Source organism: Pan paniscus, chromosome 1, assembly GCF_029289425.2.
Source record: "Pan paniscus chromosome 1, NHGRI_mPanPan1-v2.0_pri, whole genome shotgun sequence".
NCBI classification, from domain to species: domain Eukaryota; kingdom Metazoa; phylum Chordata; class Mammalia; order Primates; family Hominidae; genus Pan; species Pan paniscus.
This window is the reverse complement of record NC_073249.2, coordinates 66,856,184-66,878,375: the sequence shown is the minus strand read 5'-3', so window position 1 is coordinate 66,878,375 and position 22,192 is coordinate 66,856,184. Positions and strand designations below refer to the sequence as shown.

Here is a 22,192-nt window from a genome sequence, read left to right as displayed (position 1 = left end):
CACCTCCCAGGTTCAAGTGATTCTCTCACCTCAGCCTCTCTAGTGGCTGGGATTACAGGCATACGCCACCATGCCCGGCTAATTTTTGTATTTTTAGTAGAGACGGGGTTTCACTATGTTGACCAGGCTGGTCTCAAACTCCTGACCACACGTGATACCCACTTCAGCGTCCGGAAGTGCTGGGATTACAGATGTGAGCCTCCATGCCCGGCCATAAATTCGGATAATTCTTTAATGTATTTAGGATTTTTCTACAGTTATGACTCATTAAGAGAATTTTTTTTCTTTTAACAGAAAATAATTCTGAGGTAGGGGCCTCTGGCTATGGTGTTCCTGGGCCCACCTGGGACCGAGGAGCCAACTTGAAGGATTACTACTCAAGAAAGGAAGAACAAGAAGTGCAAGCGGTAAGGCCAGCACCGTAGGTTACATCTCTGAGAATGTGATTTGGGACTTAGTTAACAGCAAAGCTTAGGATTAGGATATTCACAAGTTAATAATTGGGTGCATCTTTTAAGAGGTTATTTGAGACTACTTATTAGCACAAGTCATCGTAAAGCTAAACTACCCATTTACTCTTGTTGTTCACATTGCCTATGGAGGAAAAAAACAGTATTTTTTTCTTGGTAGTAATAAAAAGATCTCCTCTTCAGCTTTATAGGAAATGTAATTATCTCAGGGAACCTTATTTTATGAGCACTTAGAGTAAAAAAATGTCTTTAGTATAGCTTATTTTTCCACTTCATGTATTCAGAGTGTTAAAACAAGCACAAAGAAGTTGTCATTTTTTTTTTGGAAGAATTTAAATGCAATGTATTAACTAATAGCGTGTTTATATAATAGGGCCTTTAGATGCAATAAAAAGTAATTCTGGTTCAGTTTTTGACTAGGATTATAAACTATCAAAAACAGCTTTTGCATTATAAAGGATAGTACAAAGACAGTATTAAAAATTTCTGTGCCTTAAGTTTGTATACCTAAACTTAACACAGCCAAATTTAATTATCATTGATTCTACAGACTCTAGAATCAGAAGAAGTGGATTTAAATGCTGGGCTTCATGGAAACTGGACCTTGGAAAATGCTAAAGCTCGTCTAAACCAATATTTTCAGAAAGAAAAGATCCAAGGAGAATATAAGTACACCCAAGTGGGTCCTGATCACAACAGGTTTGCTTGTTTCATTCTTTTCCTTCTGTAGTAAGTTAAGGTGGTTTTGGATATTCACTGTTGAATATAATCTATTTTTGTACGTTGTCTGGTTAATTGTGTGGATTAGAAGTGAATTGTTAAAAGATAACGTTAATTTGCACAAGAATAATTATTGATTTGTGCAGTTTCCATGGTTTTCACATGAGTGAATTTTAGCTGTGTAAGAAGTTCAGTGTAAATCTTTTTGACATGCTAGACATTTAAGATGCTCATTTGAATCTGAAAGGCAAAAGTCATGACCACAATTGCTGGTTTGTCCCTAGTTTATTTAAAAGCCAGCCAAAGGTGGTGATTTTTTTTTTCACCTTGGTATTGTTAGAGGCAGTTACTATTTCTTTAATGGGTCAGGTTAGATACTTAAGTTTTGAGTCCCAGAATTAGATTGTATTGCATCTACATCCACATTTCACTTAAGCCTTGAAAACTGCCAGCTTTCCTAGGAGTCCTAGTGAAATTTAAGGGCTTATCGTAAGGTCGAAAAGGAACAGCCTTGGTCTTTGTATGTGGGGTGTACTTTTTTCCTGTTAAATGTATAAAACAATATAAAGGGAGGTCATTTTAACAGTATGTTTCTCAGCCTGCTTGCTGTTCTTCCTGAGAGCATTCCAGGGTGTAGTAATTATTACTCCCAGGAAGGCTCATATGGATTAGACTTTTCTGGGGAGCGATGTATTTTTATTAGAACGGAGGGGAGGTTGTAATGGAAACCTTTTTGAATGATTCCGTTTGCTGTCCGTACTTATGAAATAAATTATCCAAATACATTAAAAATATTTTTCTCGAAAATCAAAGTGTTCTCCATTGGCTGCATCTAGCGACCCTGAAATAATTAATATTAATACAAAATTTTGTCACTGATCAAAATGATATTTAGAGCATGGTTCCCCCTTCCTCCCACTGTTTTGTTCAATCCTGAATTCTCAGATATTTCTGGTGTCAGCCTTTTTAAAACCGTCAGGTTGCAAAGGAGTGATACATTTGTTGATGATTTGTTTTCTTTCATATTTTGTCTTTCTGAACGCATTGGGCTTGGTAGCACTTGGTGACTTTAAGAACAATGAGATACCGAAGTGTGCCTGAAGCTCATCGTTGCAGACATTTTTTGTTATCAGTATCTTATCATAGATTTCTGATACAAAGCAGTGAAGAATTCAGGAAAAGACAATGTGGGAGGCACAGACAGTTGGGGGAGCCAGGACAGCATTGCTCTTTGTATGTCCTTTTATTTAAAGGCATAACAGACAGCAACACCAGAGGTCTGTGTTCATACACACATGTGCTGCTGCTTAGGCTGAACTAAGCAATCACATGGGAAACTATTGTAAACTGATTTCTGGTGTCGCTGTTCCCCCTAGGTGGAGGAGAATGAGATTGAGTGCTGACTTTAAGCCTGGCTGAGAAACATACTGGCATCGATGTCATTAATGAAAGGGTGGATGTTGTTCCCCTGAAAGCCAGTGGCCTTTGACCCCTGAAGCCGCTGTGCCTGAAGGTCAGTTCACACGAGGTATAGGAAGGAGTCTAACATTTATTTTTTTCTTAAGCCTCACCTAGCATTTTATTCACACCACCAAGTCTAGGTTAGAATGTATCTGAGCAGTGAAAGGACCAGAATGCATAGTTATCAAAGGGCAGTTTTTCCCTTGCTAAAACCTAAATTCATTTTTTAGACTCTGCTAGCAGTTTTAGATATAATGTTACAACATGTGTTTTGTTCTCCAGGACCTGATTTAAATAAATGTGATAAAAATAGGCTAAGTTTTTTGTCATCCAGGGCTGCTTCCAACTGCAGGCAGATGTGAGAACTCTGCCTCAGGAGCCATTGATATGCACAAAGTGTATGTGCATGTGTGAGTTTGCGTATATTAGCTTAATAGATCGCAGTCATTAATGGGTGGCCTATGCAAAGGAATCTTAAAATAATTATAACCATAATGTAAAACATTTGGGGCCTACTTTATTTCTTGGCTCCAAGCTAAGTGGAAAATTCCTTTTCATTGAATGTGTTCTAGCTCTTGAGACTCCAGCCTTTGGAATAAGAGTAAGTAAATATAAAATCTAATACCCTAACGTTTTCCTTTCATGAACAATTGGCTGATCAACTTTGATTATAGTTGTCTTATGCCATGTTGTATATTATTTGAAGTTTATATACTTCATTTGTTCTAGGGTTGGGCAGAAATAAATGTTGGTAATTTTTTTTTTCTGTGATTTGCCTAAGCAGTTGGAAAGCCTGCCTGACTTGGGAGACCTGGATTTGCTGGTTTCTAACAGTGAAATTTCTAACCTTGCTTGTATATGTTGTTACAGGAGCTTTATTGCAGAAATGACCATTTATATCAAGCAGCTGGGCAGAAGTAAGTGTTACTGTTTCCCCAGTATTCCAAGTCTTTGTATAGAGAAGGAATCTTCACATTTTAAGTCTTGAGTCACGTATACAGAAGCTGTATTATTTGAAAGAGCACATAATGTAAGATAGCATCTAGGGTATATTTTAGAATATTAGTAATTATATAAATTAGAGGCAAAGTCTCCCAGTTTGCATGTGAAAACAGACCATGTTAGTGTAATCTTTCAAAGGTAAGACACAGTGGGATGATTAGGAGTCTGCCAGTGTCAAATAATTTTAAACCTTTTTTGTTTTTTGAGACGGAGTCTTGCTCTGTCACCCAGGCTGGAGTGCAGTAGCGTGATCTCGGCTCACTGCAAGCTCCGCCTCCCAGGTTCACGCCATTCTCCTGCCTCAGCCTCCCCAGTAGCGTAGCTGGGACTACAGGTGCCTGCCACCACGCCCGGCTGATTATTTTTTGTTTTTAGTGGAGACGGGGTTTCACCATGTTAGCCAGATGGTCTCTATCTCCTGACCTAGTGATCTGCCTGGCTCAGCCTCCCAAAGTGCTGGGATTACAGGCGTGAGCCACTGTGCCTGGTCTTAAACATTTTTTCATTTTTATATATACAATGAGTTATTTTGAGTGGACGGATAATACTAAGGGAGAGAGGATAAAGGCAGGCTAACTTCTGTCAGCTCACTTACCTTATCGAGGTTAATTTGATTAGCTAGTTAGGCAGAAAGATACCTTTGTACCCCTTTGCTTTATATTCATCTCTCCTAAAGATGAATGATACGGGAGGAGAGGAAACTTTCTGTTAATATTTTCTATAAGGATATGAGTAACTTAGCTTTAGTTTAATGCTAAGGTCAGCAAACTACAGCCCTCTGGCCAGATCCAGCATACTGCCTGTTTTTATAAGAACTGTTTTATTGTAACATAGCTACACTCATATTTTAGACTTTACAGGTCACGCATTGTTATTCTCATTTTATTTTTACAACTCTTGAAAAACGTAAAGCCATTCCCAGTCCTGTGGTTTATCAAACTCTGTTGTCAGTGACTGCTTTCACACATTAAAGGCAGAGTTGAGTAGTTGTGACAAGATACTATATGGCCTGCAAAGCCTAAAATATTTATTAATTGACCGTTTATAGAAAAAGTTTCCCAAATCCTGGTCTAGGTAACCACTCTGGACCCAATTACTTTTACTGGTTTATTTTTTACTCTTTGTCTTTTCAAACTATGTTTTCTTCCCCATTTTAATGTCTGATATTAACAGTGACAACTTTGTTGAAATAGGTTATTTGCTTTCATAATATTGATTTGTATGAGTCCTAGTATCAGCCAGTAATCAAAACTGTTGGTTATTTAGTTGATAAGCTGTTTGGCAATTTCTTTTGTTGAGCAGATATTAATAGAATAAAAAGGAACTAGAAGCCATGGCATACCCTGTATTTTAGGGCTTCTTGTGTACGTAAGCCCATAGTTTCTTGTGATAAGATGTTTCTTTACTCAGATGATTTCTTTCTGTCTGATAATCCTGACCTTACATTATAGGGATTTTTGCACGAGAACATGGATCAAATAAGAAATTGGCAGCACAGTCCTGTGCCCTGTCACTTGTCAGACAACTGTACCATCTTGGAGTGGTTGAAGCTTACTCCGGACTTACAAAGAAGAAGGAAGGAGAGACAGTGAGTCTTTAGATTTAATAGACTTGTGAGATAGTGTGAGATTCAATTTAGCTCTTGTTTAGTGTTTGGCTGAAGAAGTTTAATTTTAAGAATCTTACCTCAGGAAATGAAAATGGCCCTGCTAATCATCTCTGTGTCTGGCATGATGTTCATAATAGGCAGTGAGTAAATAATCATTGAAGTAATTCTCTCACAAAAGGGAACTGACTATTGGTTTAAGAATATTGTAGACCTAGTGTTGACTGTATAGTCTTAGCCCCATTATAGTAGATTTGAGTAGTGTTGTTAATGTGTGATCCTTTTTCCATAGGTGGAGCCTTACAAAGTAAACCTCTCTCAAGATTTAGAGCATCAGCTGCAAAACATCATTCAAGAGCTAAATCTTGAGATTTTGCCCCCGGTAAGCATAAAGCTGTTTAGTTCACATTTACGTAGAACTCTCCGTAGACAAGCAAATCATATTTTTTTGTTTTTCTTATTTTTTAATAGCCTGAAGATCCTTCTGTGCCAGTTGCACTCAACATTGGCAAATTGGCTCAGTTTGAACCATCTCAGCGACAAAACCAAGTGGGTGTGGTTCCTTGGTCACCTCCACAATCCAACTGGAATCCTTGGACTAGTAGCAACATTGATGAGGGGCCTCTGGCTTTTGTGAGTGCAATATTGTTTTTGAGATCAGAGTCTTGTGTTTTACTCTTGAGACTATATTTGATTAGTATGTCTAGGTAAAAAATGGATTTATTTTGAAGCTGAATTATGTGCTTTTGTTTGACTATGTTGGCTTTTTGTTTTACAGGCTACTCCAGAGCAAATAAGCATGGACCTCAAGAATGAATTGATGTACCAGTTGGAACAGGATCATGATTTGCAAGCAGTAAGTCTGAATTATTTAGACAAGTAGTGCTCAGAGCTTCAGAATGTTCTAGGTATGGGTAAAAAGTCAATGAGCAGTACATTTTGCCCTTTTAAGGAGGGCATATCAAAAGATATGTACCAAACTGCTAATCCTAGTTACCCCTGAAGTTAGTTGCTATGAGTTGAGGGCCTGTGAGAGAATTTCACTTCTTAATGTAATTTAATAAAAGTGGAGAGATTTAAGGCAGTGACTCCTTTTGTTGTTGGTTTTTTTGTTTGTTTTAGTGTTTTCCAAATAAAAAATTAAAATGTTAAAAAGAATGCATGTGCGACGTTCAGGGACAATGAGAATTTAGTTTTTGGACAACATCAAAAGATACATTCTTCAGAAGTGTAGTGAAAAGAAGTAGTTCTATTAGAGATATAAATATACACATTCTTTTTTGAAAAAAACATTTTCATCACTAAGCCAATGGAAATGAGTAAGTTTTTATAGAGATGGAAGTTTGGTTTTTTTGTTTGTTTTTTTCTCGAGACAAAGTCTCGCTTAGTTGCCCAGGCTGGAGTACAGTGGCTCAGTCTCGGCTCACTGCACCCTCCGCCTCCTTGGTTCAAGCAATTCTCCTGCCTCAGCGTCCCGAGTAGGTGGGATTACAGGCACACCCCACCACACCTGGCTAATTTTTGTATTTTTAGTAGAGACGGGGTTTCACCATGTTGGCTAGGCTGGTCTCGAACTCCTGACCTCATGATCCTCAGCCTCCCAAAGTGCTGGGATTACAGGCGTGAGCCACCGTGCCCAGTCTATAGAGATGGAAGTTTTTTAAAGGATCAGGACAGTTGCTTCTAATGTGTTGGTAGACATTTGACTGAAGTGTGACTTTTCTAATGCAGATCTTGCAGGAGAGAGAGTTACTGCCTGTGAAGAAATTTGAAAGTGAGATTCTGGAAGCAATCAGCCAAAATTCAGTTGTCATTATTAGAGGGGCTACTGGATGTGGGAAAACCACACAGGTTCCCCAGTTCATTCTAGATGACTTTATCCAGAATGACCGAGCAGCAGAGTGTAACATCGTAGTAACTCAGGTAAGTGGTAAACCAACCATGAAATACCTAGAGAGCAGACTATTTCTGATTCTTTCTTTGATTAACTAATTTTTGTAATTATTTAAGATTGAGAGAGCATTGTGCCCTTGAAATTAAATTTTAAAAAAACATAAAAAGAACGTAGTCTTTTTCTAATCTCTAGTATGCTACACTAATAAGCTAAACTGGACTATGTGAGGGATTCTTTTTATCTGGGCTAAAGAGTCTCTGGGCCTAGAATCAGACTGTCGAGATTAAGAATTCTTTGTCCTAAAGTTCATCCAAATCTTGGTCATCTCTATCTAACCACCTTGATATTGAGTAAAAACCAGTCAGACAGGTAATGGTTAACTTTCACTGTATGCCATGTTCTATTCTAAGCAGTAGCTTTTTAGAAAAAACTCAATCGAAGTTCATAATGACCCTAAGATGTAAGTACTATTTCACATAGTATTTCTCTTTCAGTAAATTAAGGCACAAAGAAGGTAAAATGCCCAAGGTTAACACAGAAAGTGGTAGAACTAGGATTAAAAAACCAAGCAATCTGCCTTTTAGGATTCTTCCTTTTAACTAACACTGTATTACCTTACCAGCAATGAGCAGCGCCTGCATGTTTGTCCCAGTACTTAGGGAAGAACTGATTAGCTCTTCTAAGTGCTCTCAAGTTAAAACAGTTCCGTTGGCTCTACCCTGTACTTCTGGCACTTTGTGGGAGAGCATTGCAAATAGCCAGGTACTACCTCTGAGGTAGGCTTACATCTTTACTTAGAAATTATTTTTTTCCCCGATGGGTTAATGTTGCTTAACCTGGGAAACATAATCAGTTTTCAGAGGAGAGTTACAAACTTTGAAATGTGTGCATGTTCATTTACATTTGCATGTATAAAGCATATATCTGAAACTTTTTAACATTTCTGAAATTGAGATACATTTTTATAATTAGTATATTTGTATAATTGTATAATTAGTATAATTGTATATTTTATGTGAGAATTGGGTTTTCTCCTGAAAAAAAAAAATTGCTGTGAAGGAATCATGTTGCATCCTAAGGCTGATGATACCTTAGGCTTGAAAAAATATGATAAATTGACATTTTTCTGGGAAAGGATTCCTAGCTTGTTCACAAAATTTTCTTTGATTTTCCAACTCACCCCTAAAACTGGCTATGGATTTTTTGACTTACAGTGAAGGCTGCAGCCCCAGATGTCATCATACTCCAATAAAATATTCTTACTCTTAATTCTTACCTCATCTTTCAGGAAGAACATTGTTCAAGAGTGCAATTTTACAGAAGAGAAGCCTTGAGCTCAGCTCTGCTCTGCTCTTCTCTTCCCTTCCTCTCCCTTCTACCACTATCCATTTCTAATCTCAAAAGCAGTTGTGGCATGTAGCAGAAAGAAGCAGAATTTAACAAGCGAGCTGTGAAGACAGGAGTCTCAAGTTGTCTGCATGTCATAAATAGAGTAAAAATTCCTGCCCAAGTGAGAAGTGCTTTGTCTCACTGTCTTTTAAAATGTTCAGTGGCATGGAAATGTATTAGCAAACCTGTGTCTTCTGATTTGGGGTGAATTACTTATAACTCATATTGCATCTACATTCTGTGGCTTGCATGTTTTTGTCCTAGCGTTTGTCCCCAAATCAGTCTCATACCTCTTACCTGTAACAAGTCTTCAAAATTTTAAAAACCTATATTGTGTCCTAGTATGTACTTAGTTTGAAAGTCTCAACTAAACATTTATAGTTCAGCCATGAAGGTACAGTAAGTCTAAGATTTAAACACCCTCAAATTCATCAGCACCTACCTGTAATATGAAAAGTAGGCCTGAGCATGCTGATTGGTTATTATAGAATACAGTTTTTTATTATTTTTGTTTTTAATATACTGTACTTCTTTTGGCACAGTCTGAGATAGCATTAGTTATTTTTGTAGTACTACCACTGTTGAATCATTTTTCCATTATCTTGCACTTGTAGCCATCTATAGGAAACCACATGAAGTCATCAGTTAAGTATTAGAAAGTTTTTTTATGTTCCTGATTTTAAGTGTATTATCTCAGTTCACAGAGCACAAGTTATTTGAAAGAGATGAATTGTAATTGTAGGATGTAAATCAAGCATATTAATGTAATTTTATCAATCCTGTACTTACCCCATAGTACCATCATTTCAGGGTAAGAACGGTTCTTTATATAAAATAAATTCAGAACCTTAGAAGATAGAGATAGTGGAGCCTGATACATTTTGGAGTATCTAGTGCATTAGGAATCTTGACATTTTGTGGCAGCTTAGTCATGTTACTGTGTATATAACGCTCAGATGTGAAAAAGCAAAGTTGGGACCTTTTAGAACTTCAGTTTTGAAAGATGGAAGAAATTGCTGTAGTTCTGAGTAAATGGCAAGAGGTGTACATTAAAGGTATGGATTCTAGAATACTACAAAATAACAGTTTGGGAGAGATCTCCAACCTCTTATGGTATAGAAAGTGTTAGTTACCCAGTACCTGGTACGTAGTAATTTCAGTGACTGCTTAGTACATATTATTAGAGCTACGTCAGTTAAAGCAGACAGAAGTGTGGGGAAGAGGTTAGCACTTGAAATTACCTACTACTATGGCTGGACTCCAGGCAAGAGTAGTAAAATTCTAAAGAGAAAATGAGATAAGCAGATGTATGCAATGAAAATTAAAAGCACATATCTGGAGGACAGTTGGAACTATTCTTCCAGCTTTCTGTTGGAAAAATATTATCCTTTGCTTTCATCACTGGTACTTTCTAACTAGTCTCACTTTTGTTGGTTATTGTTTTATTTTTAACATATTTAGTAATCCAAGTGTAACATAGTTAAAATAATAAAAAGTAAAATAATTGGAGAAAGGATTATATTGGGAGTAAAGGAAATTTGAAGTCTTAAGTCATTTATGTGTCCTTAGGCAAAATAACCTTTTTGAACTTGTGTTTTTAATCTACTAGAATGCAGCAGGAAAAGATTTTACTAGTATTCTGAAGCATAAATAAGGCATATTTGCTGCCATGGTTTTTACTGTTATATTACACAAATACGATTTCTAGATGTCTCTGTGTTCTTGATTCTTATTTATATTTGAGGAATATAGAATATGTATATATTCCTTATAATAGAAGTGGCCGTGCAGGTATAGATAGAACTTGTTTTACCTATGAGCCTTGCCTTGTATTTATTCACTGTGGCAGAATATATAAAATAATTATTGAAGCACAGAAGATCAAGGGAAAAGTGATAGATTATTTAAGGGATAAGTAGAGCATCTTCATACGCTGTACAGTGGCGTGCAGTCTGAGAAAGGTTTAAATAGTCATTGATAACGCTCACGTTAGGCATTGTTTTCCCACACAAAATGCCTGTCCTGTGAATATTTCTAATGAGCTAAGAATTAAGAATTAGAAGATTTTTTTTTTTTTACTGCTTTTGGTGTACTACAAGAGTAATACATACACCTTGGGGAAATTTTAAGAATAGAATAATTTTTTAAAAATCCAAAACCCAGGCCAGGCTTGGTGGCTCACGCCTGTAATTACAGCACTTTGAGAGTTCAAGACAGGTGGATTATTTGAGTGCAGGAGTTAAAGACCAGCCTGGGCAACATGGCGAAACTCCATCTCTACAAAAATTAATTAGGCGTGATGGCACCCCAGGGTAGTCCCAGGTACTTTGGAGGCTGAGGTGGGAGGATCGCTTGAACCTGAGAGGAATTTCTTGTTTCTTGAGAGACAGGGTCTTACTCTGTTGGGATTACAGGGACACACCATCATTGCTCACTGCAACCTCAAACTCCTGGGCCGAGCAACCCGCCAGCCTCAGACTCCTGAGTAGCTGGGACTAGAGGCCTCTATCACCTGACCTAACTGATGTTTATTTTTGTAGAGATGGTGTCTCACTGTGTTGCCCAGGCTGGTCTTGAACTCGTTGCCTCCAGCATTCCTCCTGCCTTGGCCTCCCAAAATGTTGGAATTCACTGACTAGCTACCACGCCGGGCTTAAAGATTTTTTCTGATATTTTGATATGTGTGCTGGGATGAACATACTTGTATACGCCTTTGATTAATTGGATTAAATTCCTAGACATAGAATTGTTGGGTCAGAGGGTATGCATATTTTAACTTTCATGCATTTTGCCACACTCCCCTCAAGAAAAATGACAGATTTCTAGTCAAATCAACTAGGGATGAAAAACACTTGTATTTTAAATGTTTTTTGTTTAAGTCAAGGGCTATTGAGGAAACTGGAAGTTGGTAAATCAGAGAAGCATATAAAATATGGGAAAGAGATTGCGGGGTCATTTATTTCTTTGCTGTTGAAATAGTTGTCATGATATTAATGTTCTAGTCGTACTTAGAGAAATTCAGCAAAAAAGTGCTTCTGATCATGGTTTCTTAGCACCTCCTGTGTTAGTATTTAAAACCTCTATCATGTCTTCCTTGGGATTTAAGACGTTTGTGTTTTATGGGTAGTTAAGAACTAAAATAGATAACTGCTTGGGAAACTGACCATCTCCTGCGCATATTCAGTTTAGGAGTAATCTGGAAACCACAAGGATCGTAGACTTGAAAATAACCCCCAGGTGACAAAGCAATCTCTGAGTACCAGTAGCATGTGAACACACCTCAGAAGAGTCAAATATCCTAATATTTTAAGTCTTTCTAGAAGCCAGCTGTTAGTAGAAGTGTTAGAAAACAAAAAAAGAAAAACTATAGGGAAGACAGTAGTAGAAAAGGGGGACGATAGGTTGTAGAATACAAGCAACTTTTGGAAAGGACGCAGAAAACTTGGTGGTTACATTTTGTACCTTTAGTGAAATAACATTTTCACATTCCTTGACTCAAGTATGTAGAACTCTTTTGATGGACAGATACAGAGCTCATACTTTCATGTAACGCTATTTTTCAGGGTAACTGAGGTGCAGAGCACTGTGTCTGTATCTCATTTTATTCTCACTAATTAAATCTCTGGATGAAAGTGCGTGTATATATAATGTGTTGATATTTAAACAGCTGATCTGACTTACAGGAGTTGAACCTTCAGAACTTTGGTAATTTCTATGAAATACAGAGAAATTCAAGAAAATGGTGACATAGGTGGAAAAATCCTTATCCATTGCTAAATAAGATTGTTAAAAGGATTGTTTAGTAAAAAGAAGATAGTGATCAGTAAGAGCTACCAAAATTCTACACAGTGTGTTTAACAAAGTAGCTTTCAATCTTTTATCTTTATGGGCAGGATAAATATGAGCCAGGTGATAGTATACACAAGGAAGGAACTGAAATCTAGCCCGTCATCAGGAACTTATAGACAGAATCAAATCCAAGGCACCTTAAAAGCATGCAGTATATAAATCTTCGTGTACCTCTGTAGCTATACATTAGGCATGTCCTCATAGTATCCACCAAGTAAAGATCGTTTTTGTACTTAGAAGACATGGAACACTTCAGAAGAGTTTTCATAAAAAGATCCAACACTTAAACATTAATCTATAGCATTCCCCTTAGAGTTTTGCAGATTGATTGTTGGAAATAGCAATACACACAGTTTTTCCTGCTATGTGAGCTCATCAAAAACAGTGATTTCAGTTTCCTTTCTCTGGCACCTGATGCAAAAGTGCATTGAATGTTTGATTACTGAATTAATAAGTGAGCAGAAGGTGGTCACAGTACATATGGCAAAGAAGGCAGTTGTTCACCTTCCTGATTCCCATAGGTCTCAGTTAAATAATTTTCTAAAACTGTTTTTAGTGTGGTGATTGGTTACAAAAACAAACCCCCCTACGTATGCTGTGCCCTGTTTCCTACTGGAAAATCACTTTGAATACTATTTTAAGAGTTGGCGGCAATGACAAATTATAGAATCATTTTATATGCAAAATGAAAAACACTTTTTAAGTGTCTGCCGTAGAACCAAATAGTATTTTTTGTACATTTATTGTTTCTGTTAATTATTCAACTAGCAGTAGGACAGATTTACTACAATAATCCAAAAATGCTAATAAACAAGTGTATCTAACTTTGTAGTTGTTAAGTCACTTTTCTTTTTTTCTGTCTCAGCCCAGAAGAATCAGTGCAGTTTCTGTGGCAGAGCGAGTTGCATTTGAAAGAGGAGAAGAGCCTGGAAAAAGCTGTGGCTACAGCGTTCGATTTGAGTCTATACTTCCTCGTCCTCATGCCAGTATAATGTTTTGTACTGTAGGTCAGTAATGTATTTTGATTTTTCATTTGGGGTTTTATATTGTGGTTGTGAAGAAAACTTGATAGCAGAACAGAATGACTGGAAAGAAATAATGAGCCAGTCTCAGATTTCTTGTTTAAATAAAACTTTTGGCAGTTTTTTCCTTCATGGAAAGTATGATATACCCATTAGATCTTGTAGCTTAGAGAAAATGAAATCATAAAATCAGTGAAAAAAAACTATATTTCATAGTACACTATCACTTTTTAATAGTTTAAATGTACATGCGATTATTTTCTAAAATGATGCTGGGGTCTCTTAGTTGAAATATAGATAATTGTCCATAGATTTACTACTTTGAACTTTTCTATAGTTTATTGATTGTTTTTCTTTTCAAGGTGTGCTCCTAAGAAAATTAGAAGCAGGCATTCGAGGAATCAGTCATGTAATTGTAGATGAAATACATGAAAGAGATATTAATGTAAGTAACTTGAGAGGTACAGTAAGGTACTTAATTCTGCTATTTCTAAGAGAAATCAGTAGAATGTCTTTGTTTTCCCTTTCCCCCGTTTTTATCATTATCAAAACCATGAACTTCAGTCACTAAGATGTTGAAAATCTTTTTTTAGTGAGATTATTCAATCTTTTTTTTTCTTTATTGTTAAACTTTACAGAAAGCCTTTTGGAGGTGAAGACCTATGTTGTAAAGTATAACTGCAGTAATCAGTATTAGCTGGCATAATTCAGCAATTGAACTAATGGTTTATGACTAAATAGCTGATGGAATTTTTATGATTCGTTTTTCTTTGATTTGGAAGTTTATGATAGATTTTATAATCGTTTTTTGTTTTGTTTTTTTGAGACAGAGTCTTGCTCTGTCACCCAGGCTGGAGTGCAGTGGCGTGATCTCAGCTCACAGCAACCTCCACCTCCCGCGTTCGAGCAATTCTCCTGCCTCAGCCTCCTGAGTAGCTGGGACTGCAGGTGCCCACCACCATGCCCAACTGATTTTTGTATTTTCAGTAAAGACGGGGTTTCATCATGATGGTCAGGCTGGTGTCGAACTCCTGACCTCAGGTGATCCACCTGCCTTAGCCTCCCAAAATGCTGGGATTACAGGCATGAGCCATTGTGCCCAACCTATAATGTTTATAATTAAGAGTCCTTTTAGATGTTTTCAGCTCTGATCTTTTCAGATGTTAATGAGAATCATGCCAAAAATTAGGAAGAAACTAGAATTTATTTCCAACCCCTCCCTCTTTTGGTCCTTGACAAAAAAACTGTGTAAAATCAACTTGCTATGCAATTAAATGATACGAAATGATATCCAAGCTAAGTAGTATAGTGACTTTCAAAGGTTTCAGTGCATGGGCAGCATGCTTATTTAAACTGTCAACCATAACTCAAAGCATTTCTATTTTTTATTTCTTTTTCTTTTTTCTTCTCCCATCCCTCATCCTGAAGTTACCCAGGGGTTACCAGCCATAAGTTCAGTCAATCATTAGCAAACACAAGACATCACTTCAGAGTTTCTAAGTATTTTAGGAGTTGTATGCTAGGAAAGGGGGTCAAAGACCAAAATATATATTTCATAATATCATAAGTCATAAAATTGAATAGTACTCAGCAACAAAAAGAAAGTACTGATTCATCCATCAGTATGGATAAACTTTAAAACATTATTCTAAAAGAAATAAGCTAGAGGAGACATACCTACCATATAATTTTATGCATATGAAATTTTAGAAAAAAGCAAATCTGATCTGTGGTGACAAAAATCAGTAGTGTCCAGGGATTGGGAATTTCCAAATTTCAAGCATAACAGTCAAAAAAAATTTAACTGCTACGCTTGAAATGTGACATTATTTGATGTACTTGCTATTTAATAAAATTTAAAATAAGGTTAATAAAAGAATTTGGATTTTAGATCTCATGATAATCTAACACTTATTTTAATTCCTTCTTTTTTTTTTTTTTTTTTTTTTTTTTGAGGAGTCTTGCCCTTGTTACCTAGGCTAGCGTGCAATGGCGCGATCTCGGCTCACTGCAACTTCTGCCTCCCGGGTTTAAGCCATTCTCCTTGCCTCAGCCTCCCAAGTAGCTGGGATTACAGGTGCCTGCCACCAGTCCTGGCTAATTTTTTGTATTTTTAGTAGAGATAGGATTTCACCGTGTTGGCCAGGCTGGTCTCAAACTCCTAACTTCAGGTGATCCACCTTCCTGGCCTCAAAGCATTTCTTAAAGATTTTCTCCTCTTACTTTTATATCTGTTTTTGTTAAACATCTTCAGTTTTGTCAAAACTAAGCTAAAACAAATAAGACTGGTTTGGATGGTTTATGATGACTATAAATCGTAACTTTTCAGTAGGGCAAAATTTTTGCTCTTTTGTCCTTTATAATCTCTTGGAAACTTTATAGGTTTTTCCTAATTAACTTAATTGACAAATGTTTTGATATTATCTTTGCTTGTTAATATAGCAATGTTCTTAGGGTTTAAATTATTCCAAACACTGGAATAATGTCATGGATTATCGTTGGTATTTTTCTAAAACAGTAATTGGTCAGCTTAAGCAACTTAAGATGTAAGTCTGGGCCAGGCACAGTGGCTCACGCCTGTAATCCTAGCACTTCGGGAGGCTGAGGTGGATGGGTCTCTTGAGGTCTGTGTTCTATTCACAGTGAAACCTTGTCCGGTATTGTTTGGTCCAGTCTTCTCCAGTCCTGACCGGTCTTATCCGGTTCGGCCCAGTCTGGTCCGGTCCTGACCAGTCTTACCTGGTTCAGCCCGGTCTTGACCAGTCCTGTCTGGCCTAATCTAGTCCAGATAGGTCTTGTCCTATCTGGTTTGGGCCAGTCCTGACCAGTCTTATCCGGTTTGGCCTGGTCTGGTCCTGTCTTATCTGATGCTTACCAGTCTTACCCAGTTTGCTGCGGTTTGGTCTGGTCTTGTCTGGTCCTGACAGGTCTTGTCTGGTTTGGTCCAGTCTTGCCCAGTCCTGACCGGTCTTATCTGGTCCTGACCAGTGTTGTCTAGTTTGGTCTGGTGCAGTTTGGTTTGGTCTTGTCCAGTCCAGTCTTGTCTTGTCTTGGAGTTTCACTCTTCCGCCCAGGCTAGAGTGAAGTTTCTGCATCTCAGCTCACTGCAACCTCTGCCCCCGAGTTCAGGCGATTCTCCTACGAGTAGCTGGGATTGTAGGCGCCTGCCACCACACCTGGGTAATTTTTGTATTTTTAGTAGAGACAGGGTTTCACCATGTTGGCCAAACTGGTCTCAAACTCCTGACCTCAGGTGATCTGCCTGCCTCAGCCTCCCAAAGTGCTGGGATTTACAGGCATGAGCCACTGTGCCCAGCCTGCAGAAACTTTTCTTGTTCTCTTTCAAGGTAAATCTTACCTAGTTCTGTCACCTTACATAGAAAACCCAAGTGCACTTACAGACCAATTACTACAAATAATAGAATTTAACAGTATGGCTGGATAAAAGGTAATATACCGAAGGCAGTTGCATTTTTTATACTTACACAAATAACTAGAAAAACAAAAAAAGATACCATTGCAGTAGTCAAAGTATTCAGTACCTAAGAATAAACAAAAACATGCAAGATCTCTCCAAGAAAAATAAGTTTTATCACAAAACACTGAAAAAAGACCACGTTTATATATAGAAGGATTTAATAGCATATCAATTATTTTCAAGTTGGTCCACATTTTGAATGCAATTCTAATTAAAATCCCAGCAAGGTTTTCCATATAACTTGATGAGGTGATTATAAATACTTAAAAAGATAGATTTATGGCCCCAAATAGCCAGTATTTCTAAAGAAGAGCAGAATAGAGAATCTTGGTTTACAGATAACAAGACTTGCTTTGAAGCTAAAATAATCGAGACAGTGAGGTACATGAGTTGACAGATGGGATAAGACAGGGCACAAAAGCACATTGTATGTTATATGTTACATGCACCATTGTTAGGAGACAGTGGTGGCATGTCAGATTGGTGAGAAAGGGAATGAGCAATTAAGTAAATGGAACTGGAAACTAATGGTTATTTCAAAGTAGTTGAAATCGGTTCCCTACCTCATAACTAAGTACAAAAATCAATTCCATATAGATTGAGAACTTTAAATGTGTTGACACATGAAAGAGTTTTTCAAACACTGAAGTAGAAAATATAAAAATATAAATAAGCATCTTCTAGACAGTGCTGTCCAAAAGAAATATGTAAGCCACATAGATAATTTAAATTTTTCTAATAACACATTTAAAAAGGTGAAAAGGTGAAATTAAACATATTTAACCCAGAATATCTAAAATATTTACAACACGCAGTTAATTTTAAGTTACATTTGAGATATTTTGCATTATTTTTCTTATGGTGTGTTCAAAATTTGGTGTGTGTTTTACATACAGAGTACATCTCAATTCAGATTAATGCTACTGTATTGGGCAGCATAGTCTTAGACCTTCTGAAAGGATTGCTGAAAACATGAAATGCACTAACCTTGAAATAAAAGATCAATATATTATTCTATATTAAAATTAAGGTTATTTGTTTAATCAAAAGGTTATTTCCTTACTTAAGGAAAACCACAAGCTCGAAGATACCAATATGTTAGTATAGGAATATATAAGCAACTTCTACAAATCAGTAAGATAAGTAAACAACTTAGTAGAAAAATGATCAAAAATACAGGCATTTTATAGAAGAGGAAACATTTGGCTAATAAACATGGAGATACTCAATCTCATTGGGACTAATAGGAAAGTATAGATCTAGATCACAAGACACTGCTTTATATCCGTTTATTTAATAAAAAGTGACACTAAAAATGTTGGAGAGTATGTGGATCAGCAGGATCGCTTATCCACTGCTTATGGGGATATATAAATAATGGTACCACTTAGAAAAATAGTTAAGCATTATCTCCCGAAGTTCAGCAGTTACATACCCTATAGCTTGGCAATTCCATACCCACGCTTAAAGAAACTTGGATATGTTTAGCACTCCTGTTTAGACTTGAACAAGAATGCTCATAGTAGCAAATGTTCACATTAGTAAATCTTGAAAAGAAGCCAGATATGTGTAAGAGTAAGTGAATTAACTGATATATTCATACACTGGGACAGTAAACTGTCATCAGAAAGGATGAGTATAGTAATGTGTGGATGAATCTTAGCAATGCTATTGTATATAAAAAAGGAAATCCCAAGACAACATAAAATATGCATTCCCATAAAGTAAGTAAAATTTAAAGATATAGTCGGCCGAGGCGGGTGGATCACTTGAGGCCAGGAGTTTGAGACCAGCCTGGCCAACATGGCTCGGCTCACTGCAGCCTCTCCCTCCTGGGTTCAAGTGATTATCCTGCCTCAGTCTCCTGAGTACCTGGGATTACAGGCATGTGCCACCACACTGGGCTAATTTTGTATTTTTAGTAGAGACAGGATTGCTCCATGTTTTGGTCAGGCTGGTCTCGAACTCCCGACCTCAGATTATCTGCCCGCCTTGACCTCCAAAAATACTGGGATTACAGGTGTGGGCCACTGGGCCTGGCCAATAGCACTCATTTCTAATCACAACTATTAGGCTACAACTGTTCTTAAAAATTGTTATTGTTATCTTAAAAATTGATAAAAGATCCATTGTGGTCCTTTATCTTGGCACTTCTGTGAGTCATCTAAGAAACTGAATTTAATTGATGTCTTGTGGCTGTATAACTCTTTTAGGCATAGCTTGTTATATAAACTTAATGTAATTTCAAAAATTTTGTGTTTGTTTTTTAATAGACTGACTTCCTTTTGGTAGTACTGCGTGATGTTGTTCAGGCTTATCCTGAAGTTCGCATTGTTCTTATGTCTGCTACTATTGATACCAGCATGTTTTGTGAATATTTCTTCAATTGCCCCATCATTGAAGTTTATGGGAGGACTTACCCAGTTCAAGGTAATATTGTGGGGGTGGTATAGGAACATCTTTTGTGCAATAGGGTTTGTATTTTCTTAATCCTGGAGATTGGAGTTACAATTTAAAGAATACTTAAAATACAGGACAAATTATAGTATCAAATGTATCATAGCATTTTTGAGGAGTTTCTTGTCTGTTATTTTATACAGTAGTGAGTACAGTCTGAGAAGTGAGACCAGGTTTCATTTACTACTTGAGTAGTTTGCATATCCAGTAAGTTTCCAGGCCTTTACTTATAAAGCCAAACTTTTAAAAATTATAAAGTATAGTCAAAGGGAAATCACTGTGGTGTATAGGTAATTATGGGAATTACTATTAAAAGTTTAAGCAGCCAGGATCAAATTAAGAATCCTTTTTAGAGCCTGAGCAACTAGATTTTGAATTAAGATTAAAGGAAGTGTATCAAGGTTATGTATTTCTGATAAGTGAGAGTTCTTTAGTATCTTTTTGTTTTTCTAAGACAAGGTCTCACTCTGTCACCCAGACTGGAGTGTAGTGGTGCAGTCTTGGCTCACTGCAACCTCTGGCTCCCAGGCTCAACCAATCCTCCCATCTCAGCTTCCTGAGTACCTGGGACTACAGGCGCACAACACCGCGCCTGGCTAATTTTTGTATATTTTGTAGAGACAAGGTCTCACCCTGTTGCCCAAGCTGCTCTCAAACTCATGGACTCAAGCAGTCAGCCTGCCTCAGCCTCCCAAAGTGCTGGGATTACAGTCTAGAGCCACTGCGCCCAGCCTTCTTTACTGTCTTTAGGAGTTGTTACCACAGTTTTCTAGGATAGTCATCTGGTAGCTGTGGGGGAAAAAAAAGAATTATGGCACATTCTAATTGAGGGCATGAAAATAAGAGAGAAACAGTGTAGATAGATACGAAGTGATGTTATGGCTATGCCAGCATGCTAAGCCAGTATAATTCACTGGGGTACAGGTTAATTCTGAAACTGCTGTACATGTGTACTGGAAATGCCATACAAGTAAATGGATGGCAAGTGGTGGGAGCTCAGTTTCTTACTACTAGAAAGAGAAGTTAAGGATAAGTGGGATTGCTAGAACAAACCATATGGTACTGGATTATACTCAAAGAGATCAGTACGAACTTGTGTTTAGCTAAATGGAGGTACAAATGGATAGGTATAGAAATAATTATAGATAGGTGTGGATACATGTGTTAGTATACATACACATTTTTTTCTAGCTCTGTGCTGAGTGGGAGTAGAAGCAGTGACACCCAGTAGATAGGGATATGCCCCACATTCAGATTTTGTTTTTAATGCCATTCTCCAACTAAAGGAGCCAGATATTCCTGGAGAAATGGCTGCTTCTAGGATGAAACAATATACAAAAATGAGCCTGGAACATCTTGTCCCTTAAAGTAAGGAGGTGCCTAAAAGAAGCCCATAACGATGGGGATAAAGGGACACAGGAGCCAACCTGAAAGAGTTCCCAATGGCCAAAGCTGGAACAGTTTGAGGAAAAAAAATAACATGGTATTAGATTACCAAAATATAAAATATTTGTGTGTCTATACTGATATGTAAATAAGTGGTTTAATAAAAAGAATAGTGACAAGTGCCTCTTACAAAAGAATTTCAAATAATTTATGTAAATGGTCTCCCCATTTTTCAAACAAGTGGGCCTACACTACCTAACCCCTGAGTGGGCTGTGTTTAATAACTTCTGAAGACTACAGTGTGGGAAGAAGGGAAAATGAGTAACTTTACAGTGGAGAAATTTGGCAGGCACTACCACAGGTGATCAAGTTTTAACATCATGAGGAGTAAGTCATATTGATAGGATATGCCCTTAATATGATGTGATGAGACTGGCACTTTGGGAGTTTTTGGATATAGAGGGTGTTTTGATTATAAAGACATTCTGGGGCCATCTGAGAATCTCGGGCATAATTGATCAACAGATCTTCCAGTCCTTGCATTGAGATCCTTCTTCAGATTAACCAGAAGCCATTTTGTGTGTGCATACTGATAGAGGAAGGATGGACTGTGGTATATTGTATTGACGTTACTTCTTTCCATGTATAACTCCCACACAATGGAAGTGTATAGATAAATGTTTGATTGAATGTTATACACAGAGGATACCCCAACTGGCTCTGGGAACATGTATAAAAGACACCTCACCCTCCTTCAAGGTCTAAGAGAGGGAAACACTGAGTTTGATTAGGAAAATAAGGTTATTGCTACTGGAACTTTTTGGCATTTGTGAAGAATCAGACTAGAGGGGTATTAAAGTAGTTTTGAACTATGAATTAGCAAATGAATTTGGGTCTGCTCCATTGTGAAAGTTGATAGTACTTAACCTGACTGGATTGTCCCCGGCAGAATATTTTCTGGAAGACTGCATTCAGATGACCCACTTTGTTCCTCCACCAAAAGACAAGAAGAAGAAGGATAAGGATGATGATGGTGGTGAGGATGATGATGTAAGTGAATTTCATGAAGAATTTCCATTATGGGCAAATTGTCAATGCAGAGAAAAAACTGAGTTAATGTAACATGCAATGTATTAGCATTACAGCAAACTTTCTTAAAAACTGACTGTAATGTCTGCCTTTGGATTAATTGATGTATTTTACTGCAAAAAAATTCCAGGTTCAGTGACAAGCTGTTTTCTATCACAAGTTAAATTATCTCTGGCGTAAAGATCAAAGGAAAAAGGAGAAAGAATGCGATGTTTAAAGGCCAGGCATGGTTAGGGACAATGCTGTTGTATAAGGTTTTGCTACTCAAAGTTTTTCAGTAGGCTGCAGCATCTGGGAAACTGGTAGAAAGGCAGAATGCTGTGCCCCACCCTAGATCTACTGAGTCAGAATCTACAGTTTAACAAGATC

At 37.3% G+C, this 22,192-nt stretch overlaps 1 protein-coding gene across 3 annotated transcripts in view; it reads left to right on the top strand.

The window, feature by feature from the left end:
• Positions 1 to 22,192, top strand: part of DHX9 (DExH-box helicase 9) — a 48,729-nt gene that overhangs the window by 14,168 nt on the left and 12,369 nt on the right. For 2 of the 3 annotated variants that reach the window (XM_003824743.5, XM_055110719.2), the window contains exons 5-16: positions 295 to 407; positions 1,021 to 1,169; positions 3,522 to 3,568; positions 5,105 to 5,241; positions 5,552 to 5,641; positions 5,731 to 5,892; positions 6,038 to 6,115; positions 6,991 to 7,182; positions 13,257 to 13,398; positions 13,776 to 13,858; positions 19,165 to 19,321; positions 21,684 to 21,784. In XM_003824743.5, coding sequence (XP_003824791.1) covers positions 295 to 407; positions 1,021 to 1,169; positions 3,522 to 3,568; positions 5,105 to 5,241; positions 5,552 to 5,641; positions 5,731 to 5,892; positions 6,038 to 6,115; positions 6,991 to 7,182; positions 13,257 to 13,398; positions 13,776 to 13,858; positions 19,165 to 19,321; positions 21,684 to 21,784 — 1,451 coding nt within the window. Of the gene's footprint in view, positions 1 to 294; positions 408 to 1,020; positions 1,170 to 2,462; positions 2,704 to 3,521; positions 3,569 to 5,104; positions 5,242 to 5,551; positions 5,642 to 5,730; positions 5,893 to 6,037; positions 6,116 to 6,990; positions 7,183 to 13,256; positions 13,399 to 13,775; positions 13,859 to 19,164; positions 19,322 to 21,683; positions 21,785 to 22,192 lie in introns of those variants that run through there. The other variant, XM_055110721.2, reaches the window with a different exon arrangement.